Here is a 27,282-nt window from a genome sequence, read left to right as displayed (position 1 = left end):
AGCAGCTATAAACAGTCGTTCCCTCAGTAGCCTCTCTCTTTTTTTTTTATCTCTGTTGAAATTAATAAGACAAAAAAAAAATCAATCAGAATTGAGAATTCATTAGGGATAAGTCCCTTAGCGATACTTATCCACTAGGCCACCCAAGGGGTTATGGCCATTATCCATTGCAACAAAATACACCTACGAGCACAATGGAGCAATATTTGCAAGAGCTGAGTACCTTTAAAACCATAAGGGAGTTGCTGTGTAAGGCCCAGTAGGCAGATCTTAGGTCCTAACTGCAGAGGGCAGGAGAAAATATTCTCCAGTTCTAAGAAAACTGCTGGACCTTGAAACACTCCCAAAAGCAGTGCGTGAGGGTTCCCTCAGCAGTCTTGCATTTACTGCAGAAGCTGGATAAATTGGGGTGCATTTTGTGCCTGCGTACTGGAGTAATATGTAACCTGTGCAATATTTTAAACTGCATTTCCCAGGATGCATTATCTGCTAAACAAGAGGGTATTTCGCATGCTGCTCTCCAATCTGCTTCATGTATTTCCTCCCCAATATCCATTTCCCACAAACCCCTGACTTTATCCGAATTGTCCTTGTTTGAACTTATGAGTACGTTGTAAAAACGACTAAGTGCTGACCGGGAAGACAACAATTTTTTCATCTGTACCTCCAATGTAGACAGACCAACACCACTTGGGTGATCCTTTCGTTTTTTCGACACAAAACTATGTATTTGGTGATAAGTAAAAAAGTGTTTCTTATCAATATTATACTTTGTAATAATCTGGTCAATGGTCATCAGCTTATCGTTTTCCATCACATCACCTATGACACAAATCCCTTGTTTCTTCCAGATTGACAGCCCCTCATTCAGTCCAGGGGAAATCTGGGTTGTTGTGTAATAACCCTCTATTTTGCGTGCTAGCCTCCAAACTTTAACCATATTATTAAGAATTATATTACCTTTGACTAAATCTGATCATTTTGTGGATGAAATATAGAACAAATTCTGAAGGGGGACATGGGGTGTTTTGACGTGGCTAATCACACGCTGTGTGTGTGTGCGCGTGTGTGTGCATGTGATCAGGTGTCAGATGTTTCAGTGCACAAAAACACAAACAACGTTCCATGTTTCCAAATATTTCAATAACTGATAATATTTTATTCCCTTTTTAGCTACACGCTCTCTCTTTCTTTATTTTTTCCCACTTTTGCATTTTTCCAATCCCTCCATCTCCTACTGAACTTCACTGCTGTTTTCTTCTAGTTACAGAAGGGAAATTAGATAACGAACATCTCATGGTCATTAATGCTGTGTCACTGTGAAATGTGTTTTTTTTTATTTTTTAGTGGTTGATTTGGTATTTGTGGTTTACTAACTCGTACTCGTAGCATGACTCTTCAGGATATTATTTACAGGTAAACTGCACATGATCGAATTACTCATTGTAAATTCAAACATGTGAGTCCATGATTCATGTGAGTCAGGTCACAGGTCACATGACATGTTTTCCCACCCTCAGGACAAGAGAAAGAAGACAACGTCATTTAGAGCAACAGGACAGTCAGTACTCGTACTCGGGTTTCCCACAAGTTCAGCGTAAGAAAAAACCTCATAAAAACATGCTACCAGCTTAACCTAAGAACTTCCACACCCACTCTTCACCTTCACTGTGCAGAGTAGAAGAAACGGGCCGATCTGACTATCAGTAGGTGTGTTTCACCTCAGATCTCGTAACCTGTAGGACCTGCCACCTCTTCTGTCTTTCCACTCTTTCAGGAAATATCCTCAAAAATTAAACATGTGCACACACCTACACACACACACACACACACACACACACACCTACACACACTAAGTGATAAAAATAGAATAACTGAAATTGAGATGGTATCCATATATACTGAACAGAGGAGGGGGCATGTTTTGCGTGTGTGTGTGGGCGTGTGTGTGTGTGTAGGAGGAGGGTCTCGTGTACAGTGTGTGTGTGTGTGTGTGTGGGCGTGTGTGTGTGTGTAGGAGGAGGAGGAGGATCTGACGTGTACAGTGTGTGTGTTTCCAGTGGCGCGAGCTCAAACGCCAGCTTCAGTACAGTGAGCTCTGAAACTATGAGGATATGAGCGGAACAGTTCAGTGTTCAGCGTTATCTTCTTTCCTCCTCCTCCTCACTGCAGTGTGCTGTCACAGTAAGTCGCCTGTTTCTCTTCCAACTTCACATTCAGTTTCATTTTACTCACATTTGTTTACTCAGGAACAATTACTATAGATTTACAGTAGATTTACTGTAGATTAACTGCAGATTTACTGTAGATTAACTGTAGATTTACTATAGATTTACTGTAGATTTACTATAGATTTACTGTAGATTAACTGCAGATTTACTGTAGATTTACTGTAGATTTACTGTAGATTAACTGCAGATTTACTGTAGATTTACTGTAGATGTAGATTTACCTAACATGATGTAATGTAATGAACTGAACTGAAAAGCCCCTAAAGTCTCTAGGCTGCTCTAGAAATGTGTGGTGTTCCCCTGAGGGTCTGTGAGGGTCTGTGACTTCCCCTGAGTGTGTTACAGTTAGTGAAGAGTCGTTCTTGAACGATTCGTTCATTTTGAACGAATCTTTAACTCTTGAACGACTCGGGAAGAACATGCAGTGATTCGTTCAGTCGCGCATGCACAACATCCTATAGGTTCTGTACTGGAATTAGTTGACCTGCTTCGAGTCTTCGGGTCGTTCGTTCGTCACGTGACAGTCACAGCCCCATAAGCTTAACCAATGCAGCCTGAGCCGGAAAGAGAATTGACTAGTTCATCTCTCTAGTCTTTCGAGTCGTTCGTTCTTTTGTCACGTGACGTGACAGCATTGGATAGAGAAATTAGTTAATTTACAACCTTCCTTACAAACGGGTGCATAGTAATTATTATTATTATTTTTATTATTATTAAAACATAACACCACAGATCTTCAAGAAACAGTAACAAAAACAGAGTGAGAGAAATGGACAGACCTTTTTTTATTTCTAGGAAAATGCTTATTACACATCTTTTGATAATTTTATGATAATTTCTAAATATGATCCAACATACAAAAAATACAGTTTTACGTTATAGTATTACTGACTGAGGTACTGATCCGGGAAGTGGTCACGTGACAAAAGAACGAACGACTCGAAAGACTCGAGAGACTGGAGAGATGAACTGATCGGTTCTCTCTCCGCCTCAGGCTGCACTGGGTAAGCTCATGGCGCTGTCACGTGATGAACGAACGCCTCAGACCTGAAGACTCGTCAGGTAAGAGCTGAGGTGAGCTAATCATAGACTAAAGCTCCAGGTAAACAATGAATTAACGTTTTCTGTTTCTTATAGCATTATAGTTTTGTCTTGTTTGTAGTGTGATCAACGTTTGCGTAAGTAGTAGATGTGTAAGGGAAGTAACACGTAACATTTTAATTATATTTTGCTAAAATGAACTAAATGACTCGAAAAAAGATTCGTTCATTTTGCTGAACGAGACTCAAAGGTCCGAGTTGGTAAAATGATCCGAACTTCACATCACTAGTTACAGTGCCCTGCTCACCTTGGGGGCGTGGCTTACAGGTGAAACTCCATAAACTGACAGGTGAAACGGGTGAATAAACGAGTGACAAGCGCACACTCCCGCCCTTTCCACGAGTTTAAATAATGCTCTTCATCCCTCTGGAGCACTGTGCTGGAACTTCTTTTCAGTGAGTCGACTCTTTCGGCTCTTAAACGACTCAGTGATTCTTCTTCACCTCACTGGGACTGTTTAAAATCTATTTCGATCATTGTTGATTCAGAAAGGCACTACAGATGTGCATCCAGTAAACAGTATACAATTTCAGCAGAAATTTGACAGAAGAGAGTGTGTGTGTGTGTGTGTGTGTGTGTGTTTGTGTGTGTGCTGCCCAGGATGATAACACAGCACTAAAGCTAAAGGAGTTTGATGATAATGAGGGGTGTGTTACTCTTTAACACAAAAATATAATCCAAAAAATGGGATAAGGACAAAAAACATGACAAATACCTTTTAAATAATAAAAGGAAAACTGAAACGTGTGGCTGCAGATGAGTCGGTTAACATGGTTTTTAGATATAATATTATATCTAATGTTGGATTAAAGACTCTTTAACAGAAAACAATGAACATGTTTACAGCTCTCAGTTAAGAGACAATGAACAGTTAAGAGTTGAGTGACATTTCATTTGTTAGAATTCAAATGAAAAACAGGAAGTATTTTTGCCAAGTTGTCAGTCATAAGACTGTCTTAATCTGTGAAAACATGTTGACTCATATCAGTCAGCTTTCTGACTTCAGCACTTCATCTGTTTAATCTCTGTCCATCCCGCTGCTCCACGCCGTAAACCCTCTGATTATTATTCAGTTATTCATCTCAAAGCTTATTATTCAGTAACTATTAATGAATAAATAAAGTACTGATCAACTGAACATCTCCTGAGAGTTTAAGGGGTTAATGTTTGTGTCTCTTCTATAGGAGCGTTTTGTTGGATCCTGTATAAACCCCTCTCCTGTACCGTGTTTTGGTCTTCGAGGCAGTTTTAGCAGGATAGTCTTGTGATATGTCGTGTTTCGAGGATTTATCCTGGAACGTGTGACTTTCCCATCATTCAGCAGAACAGATGAAGAAGCTAACACAAGTCCAATCGTCTCACTTCATCCTGAACATGATGGTCTTTAACGTTTCACCCTCCATGTTTGTCTCCGTAGCTGAGTTTGAGATCTCGGTACCCACTCGTGTACAGATGGCTGTGTACGGCGAGGCGGTGCTTCTGTCCTGCACGTTCCCAGTGAGCGGCTCGTGGGACGCAGGCAGCAGCGTGATCACGTGGCAGCGCCACCTAGAGGTGGTCCACACTTTCTTCCACGGCCGAGACCATCCGCTGTACCAGAGCCCGAGATACGCCAACCGCACCAGCCTGTTCCACCAGGAGATGAACAAGGGGAACGCATCGCTCAGGCTGGACCGTACCACTCTGGAGGACGCGGGGGAGTACACCTGCTCCATCAGCACTCAGCTGGGCAGCCAGATGAAGAGCTTCGGCCTCAAAGTAGCAGGTAATGATGCAAACTTCATGACAAAGTGCTCTAAAGAAAGTTAGCATTAATGTTAGCTAGCACTCAGAATGAAGCGTTACTGGTTACCATGGTAACTGACCACTCTTCTCCGCCCCTCCTTTAGCGTTCTACACCGAGCCTCGTCTGCACATCTCCATGCTGAACGACGGCCACGTGGAGGTGCGGGTGACCTCAGAGGGCGGGTACCCCTCCCCCTCGCTGCAGTGGCTGATGGGTAACGAGAGCGACATCACCAGCGTCACACACACGCAGCTGAGGCAGGACCAACACACACGTCTGTACAGCGTGAACAGTAAACTGAACCTGAGCGGCACCGTCAACTCCTCCATCACCTTCGTCATGAAGAACCCAGATCTGGGCCAGGAGATCAGGAGGAACATCGACCTCCTCTCAGGTGGGTTCTTCTCCTGTTAAACACTGGAGACTCCTTCAGATTACATACATTTTTAATCTGTTTAATCTGTTTATCAGTGGAGCATCCGCTGTACACGTCCCTGTGAACGAGCTGTTACTATAGAAACGACAACATATTAGAACGAATGCATTAATATAAATCTGTGATTTTCAGCTGCACTACTGTCAGAGCTGCTGTTATAGAAAATTAATCAACACTTTCTGACCAATCGCAATCCAGACCTCAACAACGCTGTGGTGTGAATCATTTTTATTGTAATTTTCTCTGGATTGAGTTTTAAAGAGTAAAGATCAACTTTAATTGTCTGTAATTGTTTTGATCTGAAATGGAATAAAGATTTTTAAAAAAATGTGGACTGTACAATTAACATCTCTGAAATTTTTTTGCTTCATTTTTACAGAAAATGGAGGATTTGACAAAAGCGTACAGCGAGCAGTAATCATTGGACCTTACGTTGCTGGAGTTGCGATACTAGCCGTGATCATTTCAGTGTTCATTTTTGCTAAACGACATTGGATGTTAAAAAGGGACAACTCCCAAAATACTGCAGATGTGAGGAATGTAGAGTCATCAGCAGCTTTGTAACCATCAGACAGGAACGTGTGAATCATCTTCAACAGATGAAACGCAGTTAAAGAAAATAAGGGAAGAGCTCTCCATTAGCTGCCCATGAACTATTAAAGCACTGCTGCTGATTATCCAGTACACAGTCAGGGCTTGTGTCACTTCTCACATTAACTCACATTAACTCCAGCTCCTTGATGATGTCTATAAAATGACCAGTGAAGGTTCCTCTATCTGCATGCTATCACCACCTCCGACCTGCTTCTCCGTCCTGATCACTACTTTCTGTCCATCTCACTCCTGCTCTGAACCTTTCCGGAACTTTTAAAGACTCATATCCTCCCAGAACACCTGCACATGAATACACAAACACCTGACCACCTGCAAAACTGGGCTGTGATCCAGGATGCAGTAACTCAATTCAATTCAATTTTATTTGCATAGCGCTTTTAACAATGGACATTGTCACAAAGCAGCTTGACAGAAATAAAAGGATTCAAAAAACACATTGTAAACATGTGAATTTAACCCTAATGAGCGAGCCAGAGGCGACGGTGGTGAGGATAAACTCCCTGAGACAATATGAGGAAGAAACCTTGAGAGGAACCAGGCTCAAAAGGGAACCCAGCCTCATCTGGGTGCAACGGATAGTGCGATTATAAATCATTCCCTTCTATTATTGTGTACTATATGGACTAATAGTGCAACTGTGCAACCAATAAATTAATCACAGTTTTTCCGGTTGGTTAAAATCTATCCACTGTCCACTGATGGAGTCCTGAGTACGAAGCTGCTCATGGCAACTGCCGCCCCAAAGCCACTACAGCAATCACAGTCCCAAGCCATTACAGTACAGCTCCCCATATGTGATCCCCAAGCCATCTCCACAGCCATCCCCAGCAATCCAAACACTTCTTCAGGCCGTCCATATGGGGCCCCAGCAGCAGCGAGCGAACTCAACCGATGAAGAACCAACCAACCAGAAGTAGGGCATCAGGATGGGTCAGGCAGGTCTGGAGAGCAGAAGGGGTCAGGATCACTGGTGTCTCAGGAGTAGCATGTGTAGCTCGACAGAGAGATGGAGAGAGAGGGAGAGACTGTTAGGTGAGCTTTTGTCCTCTAAAGGTTGAGGACTATGTACTTTGCATGCAGAGAGCAAGCAGGGACTCCGGCAAGACTAGCTATGACAGCATAACTAAAAGGGAGAGCCAGAAGCTAACACAGACATGAGGGAGTCCTGGGATATAAAGCAGCAGCCACTCCACCGTCGACAAACCTGAGTGAACGCGTGAGAGTGGGGGGGTGTCAGCATCCAAACATCCCAGTTCACCACAACACTCTATGCCTGTGAAACCCTCCAGACCTGCTCCTTTACCTAAGAAAACTATTCACAAAAGGCTTGACTAAACAAATATGTTTTGAGGCTAGACTTAAACACTGAGACTGTGTCTGAGCCCCGAACACTAAGTGGAAAGCTGTTCTATACCTGTGGGGGTTTGTAAGAGAAAGCTCTACCCCCAGCTGTAGCCCGCACTATTCGAGGTACCAACAAATAGCCTGCACCTTTTGATCTAAGCAGGCGTGGCGGATCATAAAAGACCAAAAGTTCGCTCAGGTACTGTGGCGCGAGACCATTTAGTGCTTTATAGGTCAACAGCAGTATTTTATAATCAATACGAAATTTGATTGGGAGCCAATGCAGTGTGGATAAGATAGGGGTGATGTGGTCATATCTTCTGGTTCTAGTAAGGACTGTCGCTGCTGCATTCTGGACTAACTGGAGCTTGTTTATGCTCCTACTGGAACATCCAGACAGTAAGGCATTACAATAATCCAACCTAGAGGTAACAAAAGCATGAACTAATTTTTCTGCATTGTGTAGTAACATTATATTTCTGATCTTAGCAATATTTCTGAGACGAAAGAAAGTGATCCTAGTGATATTATCTACATGAGCTTCAAAAGAAAGACTGGAGCCTTTTACTGCTGCAGATGATGAAACAGAAAGGCCATCCAGAGATACTATGTAGTCAGAAAGCTTACTTCTATCTGCATGTGGGCCTAGTACAAGTACTTCTGTCTCGTCAGAATTAAGTAAGAGAAAGTTAATAAGCCTCCAGTTTCTAATGTCTTTTACACATTCCTCAACTTTATTAAGCTGGTGTATCTCATTTGGCTTTGCTGAAACATACAACTGTGTGTCATCAGCGTAACAGTGGAAGCTAATACCATGCTTACGGATAATTTTGCCCAGAGGTATCATATATAGAGAAAAGAGCAGTGGCCCTAAAACAGAGCCTTGCGGGACACCAATAGTATGAGAAGAGAAGTCACCATTTACGTTTACAAACTGATAACGATCAGTCAAATAAGAACTGAGCCAGGAAAGGGCTGTTCCCTTAACGCCTACTACATTTTCTGGTCTATCGAGGAGAATAGCATGATCAATAGTATCAAAAGCTGCACTAAGGTCAAGTAGCACAAGCAAAGAGACACAACCCTGATCAGAGGCCAGTAGTAGGTCATTTACCACTTTAACCAGTGCTGTCTCTGTGCTATGATGAGGCCTAAATCCTGACTGATACATAGGAATAACATTCATGAAATGTAGGTATGAGCTTAGCTGTTGTGCTACAACCTTTTCTAGGACCTTGGAGATAAAGGGGAGGTTTGATATTGGTCTATAGTTAGACAGCTGACAGGGTCAAGGTGAGGTTTTTTTAATCAAGGGCTTGATAACTGCTAATTTAAAAGATTTAGGTACATAGCCAATGCTAAGGGAAGAATTGATTATCTTTAAAAGAAACATGTAGGTAAAGGATACAGGTTGATGATTTTGATGATGAAATTAGTGAAATTAGTTCGGTTTAAAACACTCAAATTGTTGATCTGATATTATTATATTATCATCTACAGGGTTAGTTATAAAACTGTCCGGTTTTAAATTAATAGTCTGAATTTTTTGCCCAATATTTTCAATTCTACCAGTGAAAAAATTCATGAAGTCATCGCTGCTATATAATGATTGTGTGCGTGTTTCTATTGTGGTCTTATTCCTAGTTAATTTTGCTACAGTACTAAATAAGAATCTAGGATTATTTTTGTTATCTTCAATTAGAGTGGAGAGATACATTGATGTAGCAGCACCTACGAGCTTTCTTCCATGCTGTTTGAAAAACTACTGATTTAGTTTGATGCCATTTACGTTCTAGTTTTCGAGTGGTCTGTTTTAAAGTTCGTGTGTGATCGCTATAAGTGGAGCTACATTATCTAGCGAGTTGCAGAACGTTGATTCTAAACATTCAGTTGCCTGGTCAAGTTCTTCGGGATCAGACGGTGATCCAATAATGGTTGATAAATCTGGGAGATTACTGATAAAACTCTGTGCAGTTGTTGACGTGAACGTACGTTTGACACGGTGACGTGGCAAGGTGCATATACTATGATTAATACACATTTTAAATGTGATGAGGTAATGATCTGAGATAGCTTCAGACTGTGGACATGAGACTATATTTTCTATATTTAATCCGAATGTTAGTATTAAATCAAGAGTGTGACCACCACTATGGGTGGGTCCTATTACGTTCTGATTAACCCCTACAGAATCTAGAATGGACACAACTGCTGCTCTCAGAGGGTCATCTGGATTATCAAAATGAATATTAAAGTCTCCAACAATTAATGCTTTGTCTAAAGAAACAACCAGGTTAGAGATGAAATCCGCAAATTCACACAGGAATCCCGAATATGGCCCTGGGGGTCTGTAAATAATAATTACTGGAATCACCTGGGTAGACTTATTATTTGTGGCTACGTATGTTATGTTAGTATAAAGAACTTCAAATGCGTGGAATTTATGACTAGGTTTTTGTGTGACGGCTAGATTATCATTATAAATTTCTTGTTATTATAAATGATAATCTACTTCGACGCCTCCTCCTCTGCCAGTTAGACGGGGCTGATGTATGTAACTTACCCGGGAGGACTAGCTTCATTTAATGCTACAAAGTCGTTTGGTTTAATCCACATTTCTGTTAAACACAGTACATTAAACTCCTGATCAGTAATAATTTCATTAACAATAAGCGCTTTAGACATAAGAGATCTAATATTCAACAGTCCTAGCTTCAGATCAACGGTGCTGGCTATGCATTCGGTATGGTTTAATTTTATGTTAATTAGATTACTAAAACAAACTGTCTGAGTATGTCTATAATTTTGTTTAGCTCGGGGAACAGACACAGTCTCAATACGGTGGAACCTAAGTGACGACTCAGTGCAGCTAGCAGACGGTCGGTTTAGCCTGCTTGTCTGCTCCCTGGCCTTGGCCCTGGATTGTCACCGATTAACTAGGCCTGTTCTGAGACTATGTGCTATGCTACAAGAAATGAGAGCAGCACCTTCCCGAGTGGGATGGACACCGTCCCACCCTAACAGGCCAGCCTTGCCCTCACAACTACTCCAATTATCTATAAAGCCCACATTGTTTTCGGAGCACCATCTGGACATCCAGCAGTTCAGCGACCATAACCTGCTGTAAGCTACATCGCCACGCCGCATTGGGATGGGGCCAGAGCATACTACAGCATCGGACATCGCCTTCGCTAATTTACACACCTCTACCATGTTACTCTTAGTAACCTCAGACTGACGAAGGCGTATATCATTAGCTCCTACATGAATAACTATCTTTGAGAACCTGTGCTTGCCTAAGACCCTAAGATTACCTGCTATGTCCGGCGCCCTGGCTCCCGGTATACACCTAACTAAAGCTAATTTCACGTGCCGCAAGATAGAGTATCCTATAACCAGAGCTCTTTCAGGCTGGGCGAGCCTTAGCGTTAGCTTTGGCTTTGCGATTACGCCGCTGAGTCGTCACCCATTCGCCCCGCTGTGAGGGCTCTGATGCCGGAGTTGGGGGATTTCTAACTCCGCCTAAGCCATCTAGACTTTCCCCTACAAAAACTACGCTGCTCTCACTCTCACTAATGAAAATACAGTAGAACAGAAAGTGAAAAATACAACATATGAAAACAATCCCTCAAAATTATTGATTAAAAAAGAAGGAAACAGTATAGTTAAGACGCCGATGCAGGCAAGAAACTCCCGGTTACTCAGAGTTCTCCATTCTGTTGCCAAAGAGCTGAACTGTGACTCCCCCACTTCTTTAAGTGCCCTTGGTTCTGGAAGTTTCTCTCCCCTTTATCACCTGTATGCACATTTCAGAGAATTCTTACGTAAACAATTGTATTGAGAGTTGAGTGTGCAGTGAGGTTTTATACTGAAATTACAGAGTACTCAGATCCCAGACTAATAACTAGAGACTTAAGTGCACGGAAATACTGACCCGACTTTTGGACATAAACTGTGAATCTGTGAAATCTGACTTTTGGACATAAACTGTGAACTGTGAGAGTTTAAAGTGTCAAACCAAACCAACCAGCTATGAGATAAATCACGACTTTATAACAATTTTAGAAGCAAAAGAGAAAATTGAAAAACGTCAAAATAATAATAATAATAATAATAATAATAATAATAATAATAATAATCATAATAATCATAATAATAATCAATTAATTTCCAAATGAAATGTTGGGGAAAAAAGGCACAAAAACAAACTCTGCACTTGTGGGTTTCTCCTGTTACTGATTCTGAATAGTTTAGATTTTTATTGCAGCACAATAAGCATGCTTTTATATGTTTACAGTTTAATGCTATGGAATCCTGTTCTCACTTACGTTATAGCAGCTACTGAACTTAATAAGACAAAAAAAAAAGACTTGATTAAGACTAATAAAAAACAGGACTAATAAATGAAAGTTAGTAAAATGGAGTAAACATGTACAGCTTTTTACTTTTTCTTTTTTTTTTTTTTTTTTTTTTTTGCTAATGGACAAAACGCCTGAATGAATGCACTTTTTTACTGCTTACTTTATGTTTTATATACAAATGAAAAAAGTGTGTGTCGTAAAAGTGAAAAAAACGTACAATTTCCAGGATATATGATGATACAGATCGAACCTGTGGCTGATGCCGAGAAGCGCCTGCTTCGCTCATTCATCTGTCCTGGTCGTGTCCATCACTGCACCATTACTGCTCAGATATATTCAGCACAATTTCAGAGACTTTTGAGGCCCCTATTAACCCTGATCTCATCACAGCTGTTAAATTAGACTTCACAGCGTTTATCTGACTCCTAGCCAGGCACCTCATCCTCCGCAGACTGAAGTCTTCTCCTCTCCCCCTCGCCATGCTCAGATTAACGACGTGTTTCCATCTATAAAGCTTGAAAAAAGTCGCTTAGAGGATTACACTGAATTATTTTATTAATTCACTTAGAGGGTCCACTCACAACTCTAATAGAGTATGAGAAGCTTTTCTGGCTTTAATGCAGAGACGCTAATGTTTCCTTCTGCCTTGTAAATAATGTAATTCATTTGTGCTGTTTGGTCAGTGTTAATGCTAATGCTAATGCTAATGCTAATGTTAATGTTAATGCTAATATTAATGATAATGATAATGATAATGATAATGCTAATGCTAATGTTAATGATAATGATAATGATAATGTTAATGTTAATGCTAATGCTAATATTAATGCTAATGTTAATGATAATGATAATGATAATGTTAATGCTAATATTAATGCTAATGTTAATGCTAATGCTAATATTAATGCTAATGTTAATGCTAATGATAATGCTAACGCAAATGCTAATATTAATGCTAATGCTAATATTAATGCTAATGTTAATGATAATGATAATGCTAATGTTAATGATAATGCTAATGCTAATACTAATGCTAATGTTAATGATAATGATGATGTTAATGCTAATGTTAATGTTAATGCTAATGCTAATAATAATGTTAATGATAATGATGATGTTAATGCTAATGCTAATGTTAATGTTAATGCTAATGTTAATGCTAATGCTAATGCTAATAATAATGTTAATGATAATGTTAATGATAATGATGATGTTAATGCTAATGTTAATGTTAACGATAATATCAATGTTAATGATAATGTTAATATTAATGATAATGCTAATGTTAATGCTAATGATAATATTAATGATAATGCTAATGCTAATGTTAATATCAATGATAATGTTAATGCTAATGTTAATGCTAATGCTAATATTAATGCTAATGTTAATGCTAATGATAATGCTAACGCAAATGCTAATATTAATGCTAATGCTAATATTAATGCTAATGTTAATGATAATGATGATGTTAATGCTAATGTTAATGTTAATGATAATGCTAATAATAATGTTAATGATAATGATGATGTTAATGCTAATGCTAATGTTAATGTTAATGCTAATGTTAATGCTAATGCTAATGCTAATAATAATGTTAATGATAATGTTAATGATAATGATGATGTTAATGCTAATGTTAATGTTAACGATAATATCAATGATAATGTTAATGATAATATTAATGATAATATTAATATTAATGATAATGCTAATGTTAATGCTAATGATAATATTAATGATAATGCTAATGCTAATGTTAATATCAATGATAATGTTAATGATAATGTTAATGCTAATGCTAATGTTAATGTTACTGCTAATATTAATGATAATTGTAATATCGTAGTGCAGAAACTCACAGAAGGAAAACCATAACTCTTTGTGGTCGCTTTATTGAAGCGTCTCAGCAGGCAGACAGAACAGGACAATGGTGCAGAAACTCACTGCTCTTCTTCACAGCCTTTTATGACTATCCAACCCATAGACAATGCATTACCGCCCCCTACTGGACAAATCTCAATAAACCCTCCTCACGTATCACAGTAATGCTAATGATAATGTTAAAGAAATGTTTGTACTGTTACTAATTCATTTAATTTGTTTGTTAATGTCATGCCTTTTTCTGTTCTTCATATTCACATTTTATATTTTGCATTTTTTTCACATTATATTAAAATCAATAAACAAATGTCAGTTTATGAAAACTGTTAAAATAAAAAGGGTTAAATTCCCGGCATACACTGCGGGTCTGACGAGTTTTTAAATGACTGTGAGCTGAAATCATCTGAGAATTAAACACTGATTTATTGCCATATATAGACAGCGTTCATATGCGATCTGCACCATGCGTCATTACGCACTGCGCACGTGTGGAGAGTGTGTGTGTGTGTGTGTGTGTGTGTGTGTGTGAGAACTTGCATCTTATTGTATTGTTCATAAAGACAGCTCATATATAAGAGTGAAAAGATGATGAAGTTGTATAAAGCCTGTAAAGCTAAATAAAAGAGTGTATAGAGTGTGTGTATGGAGTGTGTATAGAGTGTGTAGAGAGCTGGAGAGTGTGTATAGAGTGTGTGTATAGAGTGTGTGTATAGAGTGTGTAGAGAGCTGGAGAGTGTGTATAGAGTGTGTGTATGGAGTGTGTATAGAGTGTGTAGAGAGCTGGAGAGTGTGTATAGAGTGTGTGTATGGAGTGTGTATAGAGTGTGTAGAGAGCTGGAGAGTGTGTACAGAGTGTGTGTATAGAGTGTGTGTATAGAGTGTGTAGAGAGCTGGAGAGTGTGTACAGAGTGTGTGTACAGAGTGTGTGTATAGAGTGTGTAGAGAGCTGGAGAGTGTGTACAGAGTGTGTGTATAGAGTGTGTAGAGAGCTGGAGAGTGTGTACAGAGTGTGTGTATAGAGTGTGTAGAGAGCTGGAGAGTGTGTACAGAGTGTGTGTATAGAGTGTGTAGAGAGCTGGAGAGTGTGTACAGAGTGTGTGTACAGAGTGTGTGTATAGAGTGTGTAGAGAGCTGGAGAGTGTGTACAGAGTGTGTGTATGGAGTGTGTAGATAGTGTGTGTACAGAGTGTGTGTATAGAGTGTGTGTGTATAAAGCTGGAGCACAGCTCGGACTCGGAAATAGCGGAGCACTGAAACAGTAAATACTGAACACTCTCCACCCCGCGTCATAGCGGCTGTGTTTCCGGTGTTCAGCACTCAGCGCGTTTAGTTCAGATGAATCTCCTGCACAGCTCCAGCAGCGCGTCTGAAGCGGGATATGAGCGTTCACACCGAGGCTCCATCATGGATGTGCTTTGTGCATTTCATCTTCCTGCTCGCTCCAGTGTCCTGTAACAGTGAGTCTCCTTTTCTTCCTTTCCACCCTGAGCTCAGGGGCAGATTTAGCCAAGTCACCAGTGCCACAGTGCAGGCAGCTTTCAGACCCGCTCTTCACCTCTTTACAGCTCATCCGAGGCAGTTTCACACAGCTCTCTGTTTCATTACAGCTCATCTGGAGCAGTCTGACTCAGGACTTCCCTGCTCTTTGTTTCACTCCACTGTGCTGGTTCTCCTCCTCTCTCTCTCTGCCGCCTCTCAAACCTCTACTGCTGTCTGTCTGCTCATGAAAAGTCGCCTGCTAGAAGCCTCAGTTAGGGGAGGGATGATAGTTTAATACAAAAAAAACCCCAAAAAGGACTAAAGTAAAAAATAAAATGCATCCCTGCTCCTGCTATCCAGCCAGTGCCGTACAGATGGAGGGCAGAATGGGATGGGTGATGTCTACAAGCGTACAAACTGTGTTCACACACTGAGAATGAGAATAAAAACATCTGAGAATGAACAGATGGAAGCCATCAGGATTTCAGTTTTGGGAAAAAGAGAAAGGAGGACGATGAGAAACAGGACAAAGATAAAGGTGTGTAATGGATGTCATCTCATACAACGTTTTGCAGAAACTTTATTACTGTGTAATTTAGTTATGCTATAATAACCAGCAAGAGGTATAAGGGCATCAGGTATGATTTGGCCTCAGGCACCAAGTAAACCAGAACCTCCACTGCATGTGAGGAACGTAAAATGAACTTTAATGCCACAATCATTCCATTAAAACAAAAGAAAATAAATAAACTGACTTTTCCAGCCTATAAAAGTGGTGAAGTGATATGAGAAGTCAGTTCAGATAGAGGGAGCTCAGTGTAATTCACACACACACACACACACACACACACACACACGTCATCACTTCATCTTGTAGTTTACATGTGGGAAGTCCCTGCAAATCTCATTTACTCACAGATGTAAGAAGTGACTGTGTGCTGCATATAAAGGCGGGTGATGAAGGTCACATGAATTCAGAAGTGATTTACATCTATTCTCCACAGATTATTAACTTCCTTTATACAAGTTTAGCTGAATCTGATATCATCTCCCCCAATATTTTTCCTTACAGTAAATGTGATTAATAGGAGTGACTCGATGGTGATAAATAAAAGGGCGTGGTTGATGAGGTGAGTGACAGTATGTTACTCATTCTGATGTCTAAGCGAGCTCACTGTGCTGATATTATAACTAGCACACCAATGGGAGTGAATGAAGTGATGGCACAAACCAAGCAGCTAACACTCGCTCCATTTCATAATAATTGACTGTAGGACCTTAGTGAACACTCGAAGTAGCTTGGGAAGGTTAACCAGTCTCTCCTTTTTTACACAAACTGCACTGACAGAAGGAGAGGAGGAAATAAAGTCTCCAGCAGTTCATGCCAACGAACAAGCAGCAGTTAAAAGCTCAGATACACCACACACCTTCCTGCTGAATGGAGTGATGAGTCAGACTGCATAGAGAGCTCTAAACTAAAGTAATATTATTCATCTGGGATGTAGGCATGATCACGGTGTCAGTTAATATTTAAATGAAGATGTGAGTATGAGAACTGACATATTAATTTCTTCCCTAGTAAAAATAATAGTTGTGAGCTTTCTGAATTTTATGAATTTCTAAATATTTCCTTATTTGTACAATCAGATCAAGCTTGTCAATCTCAGTGTTTCAACACTGTTACTGCTAAAAATATTTGAGTACAAAAATACCTGGCGTTAAAGTCGGTACGTCATTGTGTCACTTGAGTGTGATGCTTGCTCACTTAAGAGTATTTTAGTCATATTTAGACAAAACCTTCAACCGCATAACACTGAACCCACTGACATTCTTGACCGTGCAGTGTGGAATGATTGCTACAGAGGGGAACGACTGTCACTTCTGTAAATTCTTTGAGGAGTAAAATTGGGTGAAAGGTTTTTAAATATAATTATACTAGTAGAAAAGTGTGTCAGTACAAACAGGGGTGAACGGGTCAACTGAAAAACAATACCAGGCCTGTAAATTAGGGATGTAACTCAACGCCACTGTCTGTATCTATATTTAAAGCGGTCTGATGCAGAAGTGTGTCTGGCTCTGACAGTTCCTCAACCTCAGCTTCATCACCCCAGTTCATCATTGGTCTCATCTTGTGATGTGCATGAGACTGCTTTTTAAAATCCCACTTACACAGTTATTTTTATTTGTACTACCCACAAAATTTCCTGTTTTTGTCCCACTTACTGGCACCCACATGAAAGATAATACGTCTTGATTGCACGACTTTTCTGCTGCATCCTGCATGATTCCTGTCCTGATATGCACATCTATCTGCTAGATCAGCAGAGTCACTATCTATATATGTGACTATATATGACTATCTCCTAGTTATCTGTTTTAAATCTAAATAATAAATTGGTATGAGCGACTGCTTGGAAGGAGAAGATAGAGATATGCAGACAGGTACTGTTTAGTTAGAAAATGAGTCGCTGTTTTAGATAAACGTATTATTCATGCACAGTCTGTCTTATTCAGCGTATTCATTTCAGAAGAATCTTGTGTAAGATTCAATTCAGTTCTCAGACAGTGACAGTGCTTAGAGTCATGCAAGTAATCAGGAATAAGGAAATCCTCTTACTTGTAGTCATGAGTGTGTGTGTGTGTGTGTGCAGATTGTTAATGTTTGATAAGTGTTCACTCAGGAAATAAAACATTTCCAGAACTCTCTGATGGAGAAACACTATTGTAAGGTTCAACCACATAGAACCCTAAAACATTCCCATAAAAAAGGAACCCTTTAAAATTATAGATTTACCATTTCATTCAAACAAACAAACAAACAAACAAACAAATAAATAAATAAATAAATAAATAAATAAATGTAGCTCCAGTGTCAGCACTTTGTAACAGTCAGAGGTAAAGTTTAAAACTTTCAATTTTCCGACATCTTCAGGACTGAGCAGTTTTCACTTCTTTGCGGTTTCTCGCTAACATGACAATCCTTGTTTTGTTTTTTTGTCTTATTAACTTGGAAGAGAGAGTTTTGTGGACCAAAGATCACTCTGGAGGGCCTGGGTGTTCACACCATTAGACTTTATTCTTTCAAAAAATAAAGCTGAGCAGTTGTCTGCAGACAAAAGCTGCCCAACTCTTAAGAAGGGCATTCTTATATTCCTTATATTCCTTTACCTGAAACCTCTTCCATATCCTGTTTTTAACAAGACTCATACTCTCATACATGTGTATCCTGTTTTATAACAAGACACAAGGTTACCCCATACACTTATTGTTTAAGGAAGCCTTACTCACTTAAATTTACAGCATGTTCCTGTTTCCCACTTTGCCCACTTTTATTATTCCCATGCGGGGTAAGGTCATATAGGTCATTTTTAGGCCTCAGTTTCTCAGCATACACTTCCTGTTCCATGCACATAGTTCTAGTCACCAAGCCTTTTACTGAGATGCTGGGTACAATGACACATATTGCACTATACTGGTTCCATACATCAATAACATTGAGGATTAAACATTATCAAATATGAGTACACCTTTGTGGTTAACATATTGTGGTTAAAATATTCTATAAGAGAAAAAAAGAGAGACTGGTGTTTCTCAGAGAAAGAGAAGAACCACTGTTTATAGCTGCTATAACGTAAGTGACAACAGGAACTAACTTGTCTCGCGGAAGTAATAAATGTAAAAATGGTAAGTTGCTGTGGTATAAGAGGAACAAAACACTTGGCAATGTGCTGTTATAGGAAAATAATCAACTTCAGGTGCTAACAGTAACTTCGCTTCATCACACCACCCTGGTATTGATTATTTTTCTATAGCAGCATACATGTATTCCTTCTTACTAAATAAGTGAAGGACCTAAAATAAGACTTTAAAACACAATAAAACGTGACTTGAATTTGATTTAATCGAGGAAAGGCGAGGCGTCTTCTCCTCGAGCAGGTCAACTTGGTGCCTGTATCTTTGGATACAATCCTATATCTAATGTTGGATTAAAACACGCATATCAACAGAAAACACCAATAATCGTGTTGATTTCCTTTTAAAGAGTTTTCCCCTGCATGGCGTATCAGTATTAAACTCCTACACGTGTCTGTGGTGTATCAGCATTTTATCCCATACAAGGAAGCTGTTGTAAAATGAAAATTCATGAAGGAGGAAGCAGGAAGTGCTGAAACTCCAATGGGCCAGTCATTAAGGCTACAAAACCGGTTCATTTGTTCTAATGAAACTTAAAACATGTTGATTCATATCCAATCAGCTTTCTGACTTCAGCACTTCATCTGTTTAATCTCTGTCCATCCCGCTGCTCCACGCCATTAACCCTCTGATTATTATTCAGTTATTCATCTCAAAGCTTATTATTCAGTAACTATTAATGAATAAATAAAGTACTGATGAACTGAACATCTCCTGAGAGTTTAAGGGGTTAATGTTTGTGTCTCTTCTATAGGAGCGTTTTGTTGGATCCTGTATAAACCCCTCTCCTGTACCGTGTTTTGGTCTTCGAGGCAGTTTTAGCAGGATAGTCTTGTGATATGTCGTGTTTCGAGGATTTATCCTGGAACGTGTGACTTTCCCATCATTCAGCAGAACAGATGAAGAAGCTAACGCAAGTCCAGTCGTCTCACTTCATCCTGAACATGATGGTCTTTAACGTTTCACCCTCCATGTTTGTCTCCGTAGCTGAGTTTGAGATCTCGGTACCCACTCGTGTACAGATGGCTGTGTACGGCGAGGCGGTGCTTCTGTCCTGCACGTTCCCAGTGAGCGGCTCGTGGGACGCAGGCAGCAGCGTGATCACGTGGCAGCGCCACCTAGAGGTGGTCCACAGTTTCTTCCACGGCCGAGACCATCCGCGGTACCAGAGCCCGAGATACGCCAACCGCACCAGCCTGTTCCACCAGGAGATGAACAAGGGGAACGCATCGCTCAGGCTGGACCGTACCACTCTGGAGGATGCGGGGGAGTACACCTGCTCCATCAGCACTCAGCTGGGCAGCCAGATGAAGAGCTTCGGCCTCAAAGTAGCAGGTAATGATGCAAACTTCATGATAAAGTGCTCTAAAGAAAGTTAGCATTAATGTTAGCTAGCACTCAGAATGAAGCGTTACTGGTTACCATGGTAACTGACCACTCTTCTCCGCCCCTCCTTTAGCGTTCTACACCGAGCCTCGTCTGCACATCTCCATGCTGAACGACGGCCACGTGGAGGTGCGGGTGACCTCAGAGGGCGGGTACCCCTCCCCCTCGCTGCAGTGGCTGATGGGTAACGAGAGCGACATCACCAACGTCACACACACGCAGCTGAGGCAGGACCAACACACACGTCTGTACAGCGTGAATAGTAAACTGAACCTGAGCGGCACCGTCAACTCCTCCATCACCTTCATCATGAAGAACCCAGATCTGGGCCAGGAGATCAGGAGGAACATCGACCTCCTCTCAGGTGGGTTTGAGTTTAAACAGGTTTAACGTACTGAGAGTCAGGAGATTTATCAGAACTCCATGTAGAATCCTTAAGGGTTCTTCGGCCTGCCGCAGGAACCCTTAAGGAACCAAAGAATTGGACACCATGATAAGAAAATCTGCAACAGAATTAATAGATTATAATAAAAGATTATATTCTATTAGTAATTATTTGTAATCTGGAATAAACGGCAGCTTTTTTGTTAAACGTTGTTTTGTACACATTTAACATATATATATATATATATATATATATATATATATATATATATATATAACGTATATATCTATATATTTTTTTTTTTTTTACAGAAAATGGAAGACATGACGAATACAAACAGAAAGTCTCTGCACTGTTCCTTCTCGGACTGCTCACTGGGGTGGTTTTTATACTTTTTGTAATTTCAGTAGTAATTTTTTTAAGGCAGAAAAGGCTATTTAAGTGTTTCTCCCCAAACGGTGATGTTTCAGAAGTACAGAGTTCAGAATTATCGCTGTATTCGAACCATCAGCGACAGGCTGAAACATGTTCAGGAGAAGAAAACGAGTGTGTTGCTGAACCTCGGAGCAGATGATGACACGTCAACTAACAGAATTATTTTGTCTTTCTTGCTAGGAAGAAAGTGGTGTGGACTCATCTGATTTGTGTTTGGTAAAAGATCAGACAGATTTAGAATTCTACATAAATTAGTATGTTATATGGTACTATATTGCTCATTGTTTAAATTTCTGTCTTTGAAGCACAGCATTCGTTTCACTAAGGCTGGTTTTGAGTCGAAGAGAAAATTCAAGTCACAGTGAAAGAGTTACAGTGAGAAACTGTAATTCATCTTGTTCACATGTAGCGTGTGTTAGATTTACATTACAGTACCGTAAGATTCCGTTCTTTACAGTTTGTTAGGAAGGCGATACTTGAACCTCCAACCCTCTGATCGAAGCCTTAACCAGTGCATTACCACTGCCCGTGTACAGTGTGTACACTGAAATAAACTGACCTCATGCTGCTGTTTACATTCGTACACTAAACCGGATTCTTATCTGCTGCATTACACACAGAAAACAACATGGGCCCAAGTTTTAAATTCACATACTGATTTACACATTAGCATATAACCCTCTAGAGAACTGAGGAAAGAGTAGAAAACCACTTTATGGAGTTGCACTATATGAGCGTATAAAAGTATAAAAGGAACAAAGGCTACCTCACATCACTTCTCTACATTATTTAATACATGATCTAGGACATAACACTTCAGAAAATAAGTGTGTGTGTGTGTGTGTGTGGTTGAAAGAGACAGAAAAGGTCACTTTGTCATCTTGGCTAACGTTCATTTCTATTCATTTAATTTTTCACACTGGTGCAATCATTGTACTTTACACAATAGCACACACACACACGTCACTGTGTAAAATCTAAATACAGAAAGCTTCTGTAGCAGTCTTTGAGACAATAAGTCTTTGAGAAGGAAGAATGTGACGGTTTTGCAAAACAAAATGTCACAAGACTGAGGTGAAGTTAGTCTCAAAAGCGTCATCTGAACACACACAGGTTTTTATACACGAGGTTTGATGAAAGAGAAGTTTCATCACCGCTGTCATCATTTATACCAGTTTATAACCACTCTATAGCATGTAATCCTTAATTCTGATTTCTTTATCATCGACATGAATACTATTGTTTATCTCATCAAACCCCTGAGGGCTTTTATTATATTTATTTTCTTCTTCTTTCGGCTTTTCCCTGCAGGGGTCGCCACAGTGAATCATCACTCTCCACCTCTCCCTATCTTCTGCATCCTCAACACTTGCACCCACTAGCTTCATATCCTCATTTATTACCTCCATATACCTCCTCTTTGGCCTTCCTCTTCACCTCCTGCCTGGCAGCTCCATGTCCAACATTCTCCTACCAATATACTCACTCTCCCTCCTCTGAACATGTCCAAACCATCTTAATCTGGCCTCCCTAACTTTGTCCCCCAAACGTCCAACATGAGCTGTCCCTCTGATGTACTCGTTCCTAATCCTGTCCAACCTTGTCAGCTCTGACTCCTGTCTCTTCCTCAGTGCCACTGTCTCTAAACCATACAGCATGGCCGGTCTCACCAATGTCTTGTACACCTTCCCCTTGAGTCTCGCTGATATTTTTCTATCACACAGAACTCCCGACACCTTTCTCCACCCATTCCAACCTGCCTGCACTCGCTTCTTTACCTCTTTCCCACACTCTCCATTACTCTGGACTGTTGACCTCAAGTACTTAAACTCCTGAACCTTTTTCACCTCTTCACCCTGTAATCTTACTGTTCCACTTCCCTCCCTTTCATTCACACACATGTACTCAGTCTTACTATGACTGACTTTCATTCCTCTTCTCTCCAGCGCAAACCTCCACCTCTCCAGGTTTTCCTCCACCTGCTCCCTGCTCTCACTACAGATCACAATGTCATCCACAAACATCATTGTGTAAGGAGACTCCTGTCTGACCTCCTCTGACAACTGGTCCATCACCATAGCAAACAGGAAGAGGCTCAGAGCCGATCCCTGATGCAGTCCCACCTCCACTTTGAACTCCTCTGTCTGACCTACAGCACACCTCACCACTGTCCTGCTCCTCTCATACATGTCCTGCACCACCCTGACATACTTCTCTGCTACTTCTGACTTCCTCATACAGTACCACAGCTCTTCTCTTGGCACCCTGTCATACGCCTTCTCCAAGTCTACAAACACACAGTGCAACTCCCTCTGACCATCCCTATACTTCTCCATCAAAATTCTCAGAGCAAAAATTGCATCTGTTGTGCTCTTTCTGGGCATGAAGCCATACTGCTGCTCACAAATCTCCAATACCTTCCTTAACCTAGCTTCCACTACTCTTTCCCATAGCTTCATCGTATGGCTCATCAACTTTATCCCCCTATAGTTGCTGCAACTCTGCACGTCACCCTTATTCTTAAAGAACGGCACTAATACACTACTTCTCCATTCCTCAGGCATCTTCTCACTCTCTAAAACCCTGTTAAACAAACTAGTTAAAATTCCACTGCTGCCTCTCCTAGACACTTCCAGACCTCCACCAGGATGTCGTCAGGACCAACTGCCTTTCCACTTTTCATCCTCTTCAAAGCCTTCCTGACTTCATCCTTTCTAATCTCATCTACTTTCTGTTCCACAGAGGTCACTCCTTCTACTCTTTTTTCCCCTCTCATTTTCCTCATTCATCAGCTCTTCAATGTACTCCTTCCATCTCCTCTGTACACTCTCCTCACTTGTGAGCACCCTTCCATCTCTATCCTTAATAACTCTAACTTGCTGCACATCCTTCCCATCTCGATCCCTTTGCCTAGCTAACCTGTACAAGTCCTTCTGTCCTTCTCTACTGTCTAACCTAGTGTACAACTCGTCATATGCCTCCTGCTTGGCCTTAGACACCTCCCTCTTCACTCTGCGCTGTAGCTCCTTGTATTCCTGTCTATTCTCCTCAGTCCTGTCCATGTCCCACTTCTTCTTGGCTAATGTCTTCCTCTGGATACTATCCTGAACTCCCTCATTCCACCACCAAGTCTCCTTATCTTCTTTCCTCTTTCCAGATGACACACCCAGCACCTTTCTTCCTGTCACCCTGATCACTTCTGCTGTAGTTTCCCAGTCATCTGGCAGCACTACCTGATCACCCAGAGCCTGCCTTAACTTCTAAAGTCCTCACAGCATTCCTCCTTTTCCAGCTTTCACCACTTAGTTTTCTTCTCTATCTCTATCTTTGACCTCTTCTTCTTACAGACCATCAAAGTCATCCTACACACCACCATCCTATGCTGTCTGGCTACACTCTCTCCCACTACCACTTTACAGTCACTAATCTCTTTCAGATTGCCTCTTCTACATAGGATGTAGTCTACCTGTGTGCTCCTACCTCCACTCTTCTAAATCACTCTATGCTCCTCCCTCTTCTGAAAATAAGTGTTAACCGCAGCCATGTCCATCCTCTTAGCAAAGTCCACTACCATCTGTCCTTCAAGGTTCCTTTCCTTAACTCCAAACTTGCCCATCACCTCCTCATCACCTGTGTTCCCCTCACCAACATGTCCATTAAAATCTGCTCCTATCACCACTCTCTCACCCGTGGAAATACTTTCTATCACCTCATCTAATTCACTCCAGAATCTCTCTTTCTCCTCTAACTCACAATCTACCTGTGGGGCATAACCACTAACAACATTCAACATCACCCCTTCAGTCTCTAACTTCAGACTGATCACCCTGTCTGACACTCTCTTCACCTCCAGAACATTCCTCCCAAACTCCTCCTTCAAGACCACACCTACCCCATTTCTCTTACCATCCACACCATAATAAAACAGCATGAATCCTGCTCCTAGACTATGAGCCTTGCTACCCTTCCACCTGGTCTCCTGTACACACAGTATATCCACCTTCCTTCTCTCCATCATATCAGCCAGCTCTCTACCTTTCCCTGTCATAGTACCAACATTCAGAGTTCCTATTCTCAGTCCTACACTCTTACCTTTCCTCTTCTCTCTGTCTACGCACTCTCCTCCCTCCTCTACTTCCTCGACCGACAGTAGCCCAATTTCCACTGGCGCCCTGTAGATCACCGGCACCGATGGCGGTCGTTGTAAACCCGAGCCTCGACCGATCCGGTATGGAATTCAGAGTACTGACGATTCGCATGTTTAAATTTGGCAATGTTTTACGCCGGATGCCCTTCGTGACGCAACCCTCTGTATTTATCCGGGCTTGGGACCGGCACAGACGCCACTGGACTGTGACCCCCATGGCTAGATTCCAAAATCTAAAATAAATGATATACATGTGAAAATAAATAAGTATGAAAGAAAGAATGAAAGAAGGAAAGAAAGAAGGAAGGAAAATGAGAAAACATTTTGTACTTTTTAAAATATTTTAAATGGCTAGAATTTGATTTTTTTTTAATCCTGTAAATCTGTAAACTTTTCCTCAACTGAATCAACTCAATTTCACTAAACTCAATATTAACCCAATATCGTTTAAATACAATTACTAGAAATTCCATAGAATTTCTTAATACTGAAAGATTTTTTTTAATTTTATTTATAAAGAACTAGTATTACAGTAATGATGTGATTAATACAATTCCCAACAGGAAACACATCACAGAAGCAAGAACAAGTGGGGCTTCCTGGTTCACAGTAAATTCACTGGAATTTTACAGTATATTTTTAAATTCTGAGGAAGAGCTTTTTGTGATAAAACAGTGAATGGGATTGCTGATCACAGGTGTGTGTGTGTGTGTGGGAGTTTTGGAATTTCAGTTTCGTGACATCACTTTCTGTTCCTGATAAGCCACTTGTTTCAGCACCTGTGAGTGTATGAAAGTGTTTATACAGTAACAGGGAATCAAAGGTGAAGACAGAAGGCCCTCTAGTGTCTGGCTGCAGTACAGACTTTAACCCTGACCATTCCCATGTTACTGAACGCTGTGTTACGATCAGCGGCTGTGTTACAATCAAAGTCTGTGTTATGGTCAGCGGCTGTGTTACAGTCAGTAGCTGTCTTACGATCAGTAGCTCTGTTACGGTCAGTAGCTCTGTTACGGTCAGTAGCTGTTACGATCAGTAGCTCTGTTACGATCAGTAGCTGTTACGATCAGTAGCTCTGTTACGATCAGTAGCTCTGTTACGGTCAGTAGCTGTCTTACGATCAGTAGCTGTTACGATCAGTAGCTGTGTTACGGTCAGTAGCTGTTACGGTCAGTAGCTGTGTTACAATCAAAGCCTGTGTTACGATCAGTAGCTCTGTTACAGTCAGTAGCTGTCTTACGATCAGTAGCTCTGTTACGGTCAGTAGCTCTGTTACGGTCAGTAGCTGTTACGATCAGTAGCTCTGTTACGATCAGTAGCTCTTACGATCAGTAGCTCTGTTACGGTCAGTAGCTGTCTTACGATCAGTAGCTCTGTTACGGTCAGTAGCTCTGTTACGGTCAGTAGCTCTGTTACGGTCAGTAGCTGTTACGATCAGTAGCTCTGTTACGATCAGTAGCTGTTACGATCAGTAGCTCTGTTACGGTCAGTAGCTGTCTTACGATCAGTAGCTGTTACGGTCAGTAGCTCTGTTACGGTCAGTAGCTGTTATGATCAGTAGCTCTGTTACGGTCAGTAGCTCTGTTACGATCAGTAGCTGTTACGATCAGTAGCTCTGTTACGGTCAGTAGCTGTCTTACGATCAGTAGCTGTTATGATCAGTAGCTCTGTTACGGTCAGTAGCTGTCTTACGATCAGTAGCTGTTATGATCAGTAGCTCTGTTACGGTCAGTAGCTGTCTTACGATCAGTAGCTGTTATGATCAGTAGCTCTGTTACGGTCAGTAGCTCTGTTACGGTCAGTAGCTCTGTTACGGTCAGTAGCTGTCTTACGATCAGTAGCTGTTATGATCAGTAGCTGTGTTACGATCAGTAGCTGTGGTACGATCAGTAGCTGTGTTATGATCAGTAGCTGTGTTATGATCAGTAGCTGTTACAGTCAGTAGCTGTGTTACGGTCAGTAGCTGTTACAGTCAGTAGCTGTGTTACGGTCAGTAGCT

The 27,282-nt window shown here is 40.9% G+C and overlaps 2 protein-coding genes across 5 annotated transcripts; both read left to right on the top strand.

Annotated features, from left to right (window-relative positions):
- Positions 1–2,020: 2,020 nt before the first annotated feature.
- Positions 2,021–14,117, top strand: LOC128318022 (CD276 antigen-like). 3 transcript variants are annotated; one of them, XM_053232653.1, is made up of 5 exons: positions 2,106–2,184; positions 3,226–3,293; positions 4,750–5,097; positions 5,222–5,512; positions 5,934–14,117. In XM_053232653.1, the coding sequence occupies exons 2-5, from the start codon at positions 3,260–3,262 to the stop codon at positions 6,116–6,118; spliced, it is 858 nt and encodes a 285-aa protein (XP_053088628.1). In that variant the 5' UTR covers positions 2,106–2,184; positions 3,226–3,259; the 3' UTR covers positions 6,119–14,117. The 3 variants fall into 3 exon arrangements, with proteins under 3 accessions (XP_053088627.1, XP_053088626.1, XP_053088628.1); XM_053232652.1 differs by lacking the exon at positions 3,226–3,293 and having other exon boundaries at positions 2,021–2,184; XM_053232651.1 differs by lacking the exon at positions 3,226–3,293 and having other exon boundaries at positions 2,030–2,184; positions 4,517–5,097.
- A 721-nt stretch (positions 14,118–14,838) lies between these two features.
- On the top strand, positions 14,839–23,196 carry LOC113542143 (CD276 antigen). Of its 2 annotated transcripts, XM_026939489.3 has the most exons (4): positions 14,839–15,215; positions 19,918–20,265; positions 20,390–20,680; positions 21,013–23,196. In XM_026939489.3, the coding sequence occupies exons 1-4, from the start codon at positions 15,137–15,139 to the stop codon at positions 21,273–21,275; spliced, it is 981 nt and encodes a 326-aa protein (XP_026795290.3). In that variant the 5' UTR covers positions 14,839–15,136; the 3' UTR covers positions 21,276–23,196. The 2 variants fall into 2 exon arrangements, with proteins under 2 accessions (XP_026795290.3, XP_026795289.3); XM_026939488.3 differs by lacking the exon at positions 14,839–15,215 and having other exon boundaries at positions 19,685–20,265.
- The last annotated feature ends 4,086 nt before the right edge of the window (positions 23,197–27,282 follow it).

The sequence above is a fragment of the Pangasianodon hypophthalmus genome, chromosome 3, assembly GCF_027358585.1.
Source record: "Pangasianodon hypophthalmus isolate fPanHyp1 chromosome 3, fPanHyp1.pri, whole genome shotgun sequence".
Lineage (NCBI taxonomy): Eukaryota > Metazoa > Chordata > Actinopteri > Siluriformes > Pangasiidae > Pangasianodon > Pangasianodon hypophthalmus.
Note: the sequence above shows the minus strand (reverse complement) of the source record. Positions and strands in the feature narration are given on the sequence as shown.

Coding starts and splice junctions, on each gene's coding strand:
- LOC128318022 (XM_053232651.1), top strand. CDS start 4,662: ATGAAGAAGCTAACACAAGTCCAATCGTCTCACTTCATCCTGAACATG. Junction 5,098..5,221: donor CTTCGGCCTCAAAGTAGCAG/GTAATGATGCAA, acceptor CCCCTCCTTTAG/CGTTCTACACCGAGCCTCGT. Junction 5,513..5,933: donor GAACATCGACCTCCTCTCAG/GTGGGTTCTTCT, acceptor TCATTTTTACAG/AAAATGGAGGATTTGACAAA.
- LOC113542143 (XM_026939488.3), top strand. CDS start 19,830: ATGAAGAAGCTAACGCAAGTCCAGTCGTCTCACTTCATCCTGAACATG. Junction 20,266..20,389: donor CTTCGGCCTCAAAGTAGCAG/GTAATGATGCAA, acceptor CCCCTCCTTTAG/CGTTCTACACCGAGCCTCGT. Junction 20,681..21,012: donor GAACATCGACCTCCTCTCAG/GTGGGTTTGAGT, acceptor TTTTTTTTACAG/AAAATGGAAGACATGACGAA.